Source organism: Aythya fuligula, chromosome 2 (assembly GCF_009819795.1).
Source record: "Aythya fuligula isolate bAytFul2 chromosome 2, bAytFul2.pri, whole genome shotgun sequence".
In the NCBI taxonomy this organism is placed as follows: domain Eukaryota; kingdom Metazoa; phylum Chordata; class Aves; order Anseriformes; family Anatidae; genus Aythya; species Aythya fuligula.
The window spans coordinates 10,580,367-10,590,593 of record NC_045560.1 but is presented as its reverse complement, the minus strand read 5'-3'; the positions used below and the strand labels follow the sequence as shown (position 1 = coordinate 10,590,593).

The following is a 10,227-nucleotide window of genomic DNA, read 5'->3' as shown; positions in this document are numbered from 1 at the left end:
AAGGTAACCACTGTTCTTTCCTTTTTGCATACAGGAGAAGGAAAAGGAAGAGGGAGAGGATGACTGCTTACAGCACAGGACAGAAAACCCAAACCATTGTTTACATTTTCCATGAACAGAAGACTCTTCAGTACAAAAATTCAGGATGGTAAGCACTGAAAGTGATGAAATGATAACAAGTAACAGTTTCTCTCAGAAGACCAGTATAATTTCAACACTTTATTTTGACCTTAAATTGGGTGGGTGGGAGAAGGGCAGTGGTTCCATGCATGTGGGTATGAGAGTGAGAGGGACAGAGATTTGGGGTGGGTCCTAGTAGTCATGTTCTGATACCCTACTGCAAAAAATACCTACCATTTGCTCTTATTTGCTCCCTGAATTATTAAAGTTGTTCTAGTTTAACTTTTAGTGCCACTGATCCATACATATACTGCAGCTGTGAAGACAGACCTATCCACCTGAAAACACCAAACCTAAAACTGAGAACACGATACCTTCCACACTGCAACTGTTGAGGTTACTTCAATAAGATATTTGAAAGGAAGCAATATAAACATATTATATAAAGGCACTTAAAAATATTCCCCAACATCTCTCTCCAACATATTTTAGGGGTTGATGAAGCAGTACTTCATCTGGCCCTCTGGATTGTGGCTGCTGCTTTTGAGAGGGGAATGTGCAAAAGAACACAATTTAATTCCCTAAGTGATGTGCACTGTTTATGTAAGGCACTCTTATACTGCAGTGACTTGGCACCATCATGTGGCCACTCTGAGTCTGCTCACTTTAAGTAACAGTTTACATAGAAAACACTTTGCTAGGAATCAATTAAAATTTACAAATGATTTCAGTCTACTCTAGAAGGAGAACATACATAGCTTAAGTACACTAAATTCTGAATGCATTAGAACATTTTTTTCCAATTGTCCTTTTTTCCCCCCTAAATCTCTGCTCTGTTTGACCACATTTTCCTTCATGATCTTTAAATTGGAAGTTGTTAGGCTACAAAAGTTAAAGGTATTTTCTGTGGTTAATTTTGTTCCAAATTTTACCAATGATGTTCAAAACTTAGAATAACATTACAGACAACTATCCTCTGCCTCACTACAAGAGCTTTGAAATGATTTACAGCATTAAACAGGTCAGTGTTTTCTGTTTTACATCAGAAATCACATTAGAATTTCAGTAAGTGTCATAAGCACATTACTTCTAGTGTTTGATCCAAACTATATATCAGGACAACTTGAGCTTTCAGGTATTGCTTTTGTAGTGCCCCAGGGACAAAATCAGGAGTCAAATCATTTTTTTCATGAAATGGAAATTTGTTTACCTGATGTTTCAAGGTAGATATAAGAAATCTTTACCAAGCATTAGTGTTGTAAAGGCCCGGAGATACAAGTTGCAATACATTCGTGTTGCTTACACAGGAGCACAGTTTTATGCTAACCAGAGAAAGGTTTGCTATTATTTATTTCTGAGTAGAATAATGAAAAACAGTAGTATAATTTATAGGAATATATTTCCAATATTTTTTTTTTTTGAAAATATACGTTTTTAGAATTCTTTCAATACGGAAATACAGTTCATCATTTTTTTTGAGCACTATAAGCAAAAGTTGGTTCTGTCATTTTTTTAAGATAAAATATATTGTTTCAGATGAAAAAATATACACATTTTCTTTAAAATATATACAAGTTATATACAAATACAAAACTATACTACAAATCTTTTAATTGCGGTAAAAAAAAGCATAAATATTTTGCAGCAATAAACCCACACAGATATCCTGCTTCTAAAAGGACTGCAGCAAAATCAAATTTAGCTTTTCAGATTCCTCAGGCTGAGGTAATGCCCACTTCTTCTTTACACATTGAATATCTATCTGTCCAGAGTCCTTGGCCAGCACAACTCCTAACAATCCATTTGTTTTTTCTGGTTCTCCAAGCAGAGCCATAGTTACAACTCTGAAATCAAAAGAAGGGAGGAGGGTAAGTGGGTTGAGACAAAATTAATAGAAAATGGTCTTTTCAAATGTGTTTTTAGCAAGTTATTTATAGTTAACCAATTCTTCCTTTTCTGCTTATCATCATAGTGTACTTCTCCCTTTCAAGTCCCAGCATTTAGCTTTTAACCAGTCACAACCATTTAACGTTTTAATAAGAGGAAGTTCTGCCCATTCACAGATTCCATCATCATTTTCTAATCATGACTTAAAGTTATTTCAAGCTTGTAAAAATGAACTGGATACTTTTTATGGTATTTCCTAAACTGTACAGTATAACAACTTAAAAAATGCATTACTTTCTCCCAAAACTAGCAGCACTTCGCTACAGCTTGCAAAACTGCAATGACAATTTTTAGTTAGGATTGTCACCAAGACTAACTTAAGCCTAGGGAAGACAGAAGCTCCCAGCAAGGCACCCAGCAGGGAGAAAGGAAAATCCTCAATTCAGAAAGGTTAATTCAGAAACTTCAATTCTCAATCTACAGGATACTCAGTTTTCTACACTGACTACAGGAACAGCCTTGTGTGACTGCCGTGTCTTGGTGACTTGTCTTGGTGAATATATGCTAGCCAAAAACGTTGTTTACTTTGTGACAATAAACATAATATATTTATATTGGTAAACATATGGTAATATAGGCATTTTAAAATATTCTCCAACATATCTTGAACATTTATATGAACATTTATAGGGTTGATCCTGATTCAGAAAAGTTATCTTTAAGCTTAAGCAGTCCAGTGATTTTAGTGGCAACAAAATTTTTCTCTACATACAAACAGCAAGTTGTCCACATACAGACATCCATCCATCCCGCTGATAACACCCTTTCTGAATTTGATTTATACTAACATTATTTCTTGTCAGATTATATAAAATAATATATAAACATAATCTGAAATTACACATGCTGTGGTGTCTCTTTCAAGCAATTAAAAAAAATACAGTTAGAAATGCAAATTGTAATTCACATTTTATGTTAAGCAAAAAATTCCCCACTCCAAATGCAAACCAAAATGTCAATGATAATATTATTAATATTTTGTTAAAAATACATTAGTGTAATGTACTCACTTCTCTGATGGAATAGTTTGCTTTGCCACAGGCAACAGATCATTTTCCAGGAGATCCCAAATATAAATATTAGACAATGCATCCAGGACAAAAAACACTGCGGGTCTTGTTAAAGCCCACTGCAGGGCAATAATTGGCTGGCCATTTGTGCTGTCATTCCACTGCATGAGGGGATACTCTGATGTCATTTGGTGTAATCTAATACTTCCATCTGAACAGCCAACCTGTATCATAGGGAAAAAAAAAAATATTTCCTGGGAGGAAGACAAACTAAGCAGGATAGAAACTACAAATCAATTATTGAAAACACCAGGCAGAAAAATACTAAAAATACTAACTTGTAGGAGTCAGTATCATACTAAATAAAAGCATTTGGAAAAAAGGAAAGAACTTCCACAGTGGTAAGTGAAAGTTCAGACTCCGCACATGATGACACAAAATACATACCCAATAGCCAAACACATTCATTTTATACCTCAGGCAATCCCAATGTAAACCATAGCATATTTAGACACTATTTAATAGAGGATCAAGTACAAGTATATGCAGGTCTAGGTATTTAGAAAATCCTACCAGAGCTAGAGCCAATTTACATTGAATTAACTTTGAAAAGGCAGACAATTAAAATACTGTGTGTCAATTTGAACTGCAGAGGCTACATTTGAAGATAACTGTTCACATGTAGGATGCATATGCTGCCAGGCATACACCGAGAGCTTGTCAGCAGGCTGGCTGCAAAACCATGAAGTGGAGAGGGAAGTATGGCATGGAATACCCACAGCTGCTCCACAGACATTTCTTTCACAGATATCTTGTCTCCAAAATGATTATGTCACTAAGAGATATGTGATAACAGTGAGAAACAGATGAAGTTTAACTCACAGCAGAAGACCTGCTAGCAATGCTGAATTTCAGTAAATCAGAGTAAGTTACAAAGTTAATGGCTGCAGCGAGACTGACATTTGTTTCTGTGAGCCAGATCCTCCATCTTTCACATATCCAAAGTCACATCAGGACATAGTATGTTTGTTACCCTTCATTTCAGTTTGGAATTAGTGAGGTAAATCAACGATAACATCTAGTTAAATACATCAAATTGGAAAATTTTCCTCCATAGGTAATTAAAAATGAAACTTATATTAATTTAAAGTGTTTTCATACCAAAAAAAGTGACTTTCCAAAAGGGAAGAAATCAATTGCATTGACACGTATTGATCTTATTCCACTCTCCTGGGGTCTGAATAGCTTTGGAAGAACTTTTAAATCATGTCTTGTACCATGGCCTATCAGACCCTACAAAAAAAACACAAGGAAAAAGAATTAAAACAAACAAACAAACAAAAAACACAACTACGCTATCAATATTAGAAATTCATAATTCAAAAGTTAAAACTTAAATATTTCACACAGCAGCTATCTTAAAAGGTCCTTAATAGCTAATAAAAGACTGTAGCAATATTTTCAAATTACAAATTTTACATATAGTTTTCAGGTAAAAATCCAAGTAAATGGGACAGCATTCGGAAAAAAATAATGAGATGAATTGTAGCATATTACTCACAATGTTTGTTCCAACAATGAAATGATTAGGATCAGAAGACAGAAATTTAATAGTCAGTGTTTGGGGTGTTCTCAGGCGCACATCTTTTGGGAAAAGGCTATGAAAAACATAAAGGTAAAAGGAAACAAAAATGTACAGGAATTTTCTCCTGAAGACATGCATCTACATTACAGAAACTCTTGATAGTCCTAGGAAAAGTGTGCATTAAAAAAAAAATCATTATTTAATATCTATCATTAAATAGATAACAGTAACTTAAAGTATAGGAAAAATTAGCTTTATAAGATACACGTGTATCACATGTGTAAAATAAAAATCAGCTTTATGAGATACACAAGCCCAAAGGCTTGTTTTCTTACCTGCTATTCAATTCCATAGTAGAACTATGTACTAACTTCACTTTCCCTCCAGGAATTAAACCTAAAATTATATAAAATAATTATTTAAATTGATTTAAGAACTTTGCATTAAGAAAGCGCTATCAGCAAATTAAAACCTAAGCTAATAAATGTAAGGATACTGCACAGTAAAATTGCTTCTTGCAGAAATAGCTTTGATACATAAGAATCCTAAATCATTTGAACTCTTTATTTCAGAATTCAAATCTAAAGAGTTGAAATATTTGAAAGAAATCAAAGAAAGAGGACAGATAAAGTGAAATATGTGAACTCAATTATGTTTCAGTTCTTCAGTATGCACATAAGATCATGCAATATCTTGCAAAATTTTTTATAAAAAACCTAATTCTATCAATGGTGAAAATGAACATTTATGTCACTTGGATCCTTAACCATGAACTATGGTAATAAGAAATGGTAATAATGCTTCCATAAAGTTATTCCATGCTACTTGTTAGTAGAGAATAGCGTAATGATTAAAATTATGAAAACCCAAGAACTTTTTGCAGATGAAAAGAAAACGAGTGCTGGCAAAAGCAAAGTTGTGTCCAACACATCACCACAGCCTAGCTTTAAAATACACCTCTCCGCAGACGTACATATCCAAATCTGGTAACTCAACATAGACAGACAAGGCACAGGAGATTATAAAATATAAAACTGATCAATAATTCTAGTTTGTTAGCATTGCTTCATTGTTTATATTTGCATTCAAAAATGGATCTGGATTTTATTGGCAGCCTTTTCCAGCTAAGTAGGTCTAAGTTTGTTCCAAGAACAAAAAAGAACAAAAGTTATTCAGATGACTCAACAAAGATTGAGTGGACTTGCTTCTTACCATTTTGACAGAATCTTTTTTCTAATAATGTACCTTGATCAGAAGAGAATTTCTAGGATAGTTATCAAAATGGAGATGTATGTAACAAAAATATTATAAGAAATTTGGTTAAAACTGAAAAAAGAACAAGTGTACCAAGTATGACATAAAATCTTGTACTCTTTAAAAAAAAAAAAAAAAAAAAAAGCAGCTGTTGAGGATACAGGTATCTGCTTTGATGTTCTAAGAAATGTGGTTGCCTGTGGTAGGCAGCAATTGCCAGTGCAGAATTAGCAGATAAGATTCAGATTGCAGCGAAGATAAGGCTCTTGATACCTAACCTACAACCCAAAATAGGAGATATATGTCCTATTCAGGATGGATCTTTTTCTCAACAATTTTGTCCTCTTCTAGACCATTTGATGTCAACACTAATTCTTCCTCCTCTTTAGGAACTTCATCATCTCAAAATCCATGCACTTTATTCTATCTCTACTATACAGTACTTACCTAAATCAGTTTGTGAACCAGATAAATCCACTTTCTTTAATTCTACAACTACCTGAAAAGTCAATATTCAACATTATTAAAAAAATAAGTATTTACCAGACTTTAAAGTTGTTTCTTTTTTTTTTTTTAAAACTATCTGTAATAATGTATGACATACCCATCTAAATATTCCTTTAGAGTTAAGTCTAATATTACAATGATTGCAGGTAGACTCTCTATCCTCTGTTAACGTCTGCAATGCTAAAAACAGTTGCATGTGCCTGCTGGAAATTCCCTACTGGCAGCAGAAAATGGGAAGTCACCCTCTATACTTAACTGCTCGCTGACATCATGTTGGTTTGATTGGCAACCAAAAAAAACCAGCCTAAATCCCTCAAGTAAGGAATTATAACATATTTCCTGTGTTTTTCACCACCTTTCCATGAACTCCAATTGAAAGTCTGTTTGGCTCAAACCCACTGCTACTAAAGTTACTTAGAGCTTTAAGGGACTTAACTAGTGCTACAGAAGGGAAATACTTTTATCCCCTTAATATTCACGTATCTATTCAGTTCCTCAAGCAAGATAACTTATATGTGAAAAACAGGTTCAGGGGTACCTGGGCCAAAGCTTCATCAGAAAAACAGAAGACTGAAAACATCCGATAGAAAGTAGAGCTGTCAGGACAGTATTTAAGAGCAACAGACCTGGTGCTTACCTGCCTGTCATATTTTAGGCAGGGTTATCTTATCCACAGATTTTCACATTTTGCCTCTTGAACATTTATTTAATATAATTACAAATATGACTTCTCACAGTACAATCTCTGAACCCACTGTGATTCAAATAAAATAAAGTAGATGGGTGGAAGAGGACCATGGTCCGTTATTTAATTATTAGAAATATTTGAACATGCTGAACTACCGTTTGCATGTTTTCATGAATTCATGCACCTGTTAACAGTTTCGCCTAAAGAAAACATCCTGGCATTAGGGAGTCAGGTCAAAGATTTTGAAGAGAATTCCAATAGCATGGCTAGTTTTCAGGGAGGAAATTCTCATCGGAAATCCAAGATTTGCGTTGCTGTATTTCAAGAAGTATTTTATTATTCCAACATGTAACACCTTCTTTTCATACATATATTACTCACCCACATATTGAGGATTCCATTTTCATCCATTGAAGCTATCTGAAATGGAGGGCCTGACATTTCTATGGAAGGAACAGTAACAGTAACAACACATATTCATACACTGACCTTCATCCTGAGCGATATCAAAGGTTTTTAAACATTTGCTAGACTAATATGTTTTCTAAAAGTTTTGTGTTCCTCTTAGCTACATAAAGCACCCCAATTCTACCAAATAAGAAAAAGGCATGAAACTAGTGTGTTCAATTTCACCTATAGGAAAGGCAGATGATCTCTGTCCACGTCTTTTGAAGTATCTAGATTTTGCATGGACTTCAGAACAGAATTTAAGATGTAATACATGTAAATGAAATCTAGTAAAACCTGCAATGTGTAGAACATTTCTTTGGACAATTATGGTTTTCAAAATGAAAATCTGCAATGGCATTAATGACCTTTCCTCTAGCACACTGCCTAAGAATTTGGAGGCATGAGTATGAAAGTTTCTTTGCAAAGGCTGGTCATAAGAAAATTTAGGCAGAAGACACAGCAAGGCCCGTCAATGACAGTCACACATTTTATGTGCTGTCAGATACACACAAATTGCTGCACAGATAATAGATAGGGTTTCTGGACATTACAGTAGGACTAGGACTTTTCTAAAGGTAGTTTTTGAGTGGTAACTTATTTTATCATGGAAGAAGAAAATATCTTAAAGAGACATTTTAACAAACAAGAACACTTATCAGATGTGAAACTGCACTGAATGAACATTTAATGAAAATGAGAACAGCAAGTAAATGTGAATGTTATTTGTAATTGATACTACATAGAACTTAGAAGCCAGAATGCAACTATAAACTGGAATTTGGCTATGATATATTTGTTTTACTGGATACTAAAGAAAGATTGAGATTGAGACTGATCCCTTGCACAGCAGTTTACATACCCTCCTGATAAGAAAGGCTTGAGAGTCCATACTTCTGATCAGTGCAGAGAGAGGTTGAGACAGGTTCCACTGCTACTATAGGAGAGGTGTGGTTTACTGAGTTTAGAACACCATCTGCAATAAAGAATAATTAAAAGTAAACACTATACTATTTTCATCAAAAACAACAAAACCCTACTCACTTACTAGGTTATAGGAGAACTATGATTACAAAAATGTGCAAGTAATGAACTTCATGAGTTTGTTTGTAAAAGTCTCAAGTACATATTGCAAACTCTTTCCTAAATTAACAAACCACTACTAGACAAATCAATGTTTCACCTTCTGTTTCTACTTTTCATTTTCCAAATTACTGCCGCATCATTTATGCCACTGTACAATGCATTTCAGTAAAATTTGCCATTTCAGAGCTAGCATGAAGACAGCTATGTTAATTTCATGCTCCACCAGTAACAGAGGAAAAAATAAATCACTGCTTAATAAACAGGAAAGACAAAATTGAAGGAAAATGGCTTTTATAAAGTCTTATTTAACAGACAGTAGTTATCCTGAAACAAACAGTTCACCATGAAAAAGTATGCATTTACCCTTTAATAACATTTTAAAATAAATGTGTATTTAGAGCTATTTCAATATGTATTCTTTGTCAGTTACTCCTGACTTCTGGATTTGCACACTGAGGTTAATCTTATTTAAGCCTAAAGGAATAACGCTTCCTAAGAATACAGCATTAAAATCTGCTTACTTATTTAAGCAACTACATGATATTGTAAACATGCATATGACAACTAGCCCACTGTGCAACACAAGACCAAATGTCTTCAATCTACTAAAAGAAATTTAATGTCCATCAACAATCAGCTAATGTTTGCTTTAACATGACTACTGCAATTAAATATGTTTGTGAACAGAAGTTTTGTGCATGTACGTGTTTGTGTGTCCTTGTGTCCCGTGTGTGTTCTTTTGTCTCCTCAACCAAAGAAAAGGAAACTTAAATAAATAGAGGGTCTCATTTTGCAATCATAAAACTATTAAAAAAAAAAAAAAAAAAAAAGGAAGAAAAAAAGAGAAAAAACACACCTTTATTGTTATATGTAATTCTTCATTAAAGGGCACAAGTAAAATGGCACCAATTTACAAATAAGATTGAGATGAATCAAGAGTCAAATTGGTGGAATGTACACCTCATTCCCAGTCTCTCAACATACAACTACATATATATTGAAAACTTCAGTAAGATTAATGACTTGCTCCTCTATTTAAATTTGCACTGAAAAGCAATGATAATAAGCATAAAGACCCATTTATTTCCATCAGATTCATAAACTGAGAATCTCATACACCAATTCCATGCAGAGTTAAGTATTTAGGATTGGGTCTACTAGCATGTCAGTCACATGCTGTAAATAAAGTTATGTAGCTTTTGAATTCGTCACCTATGGATTATAAAGAAAAAGTTTAGAAAAACATTTGGATCATAGACTAAAGGACCAGAGGTGTAGAAAAAAGGAAATACAATAACAAGAAAATGTCAACAGATGAGATGAAAGGTCACCCACAAACACTTTTGAAAAATAAATTTTCTTCTGGCTTCCCAATATGAAAGTAACTCTAACTTAGCTTGTATCTAAATAATGAAATGACTACCACATTATTTTTTCTTCCTGTGGTGCTATATTAGGAACCTTGAAGGAGCATGCCATGACTCTCGATTGGCACCAATGTTAGAGATTTTACTCATATGACAAGTCAGATGACAGAAAAGTGTATGGCAAAGTTTTGGTCCAACATGAGATTAATACCAGAG

At 33.9% G+C, this 10,227-nt stretch overlaps 1 protein-coding gene across 2 annotated transcripts in view; it reads right to left on the bottom strand.

The window, feature by feature from the left end:
* Positions 1–1,726: 1,726 nt before the first annotated feature.
* Positions 1,727–10,227, bottom strand: part of WDR60 (WD repeat domain 60) — a 31,145-nt gene continuing 22,644 nt past the window's right edge. For both annotated transcript variants that reach the window (XM_032182760.1, XM_032182759.1), the window contains 8 exons: positions 8,421–8,534; positions 7,493–7,554; positions 6,364–6,415; positions 4,998–5,058; positions 4,639–4,735; positions 4,239–4,370; positions 3,078–3,301; positions 1,727–1,964 (listed from right to left, as the gene is read on the bottom strand). In XM_032182760.1, coding sequence (XP_032038651.1) covers positions 1,793–1,964; positions 3,078–3,301; positions 4,239–4,370; positions 4,639–4,735; positions 4,998–5,058; positions 6,364–6,415; positions 7,493–7,554; positions 8,421–8,534 — 914 coding nt within the window. In that variant the 3' untranslated portion in view covers positions 1,727–1,792. The remainder of the gene's footprint in view (positions 1,965–3,077; positions 3,302–4,238; positions 4,371–4,638; positions 4,736–4,997; positions 5,059–6,363; positions 6,416–7,492; positions 7,555–8,420; positions 8,535–10,227) is intronic.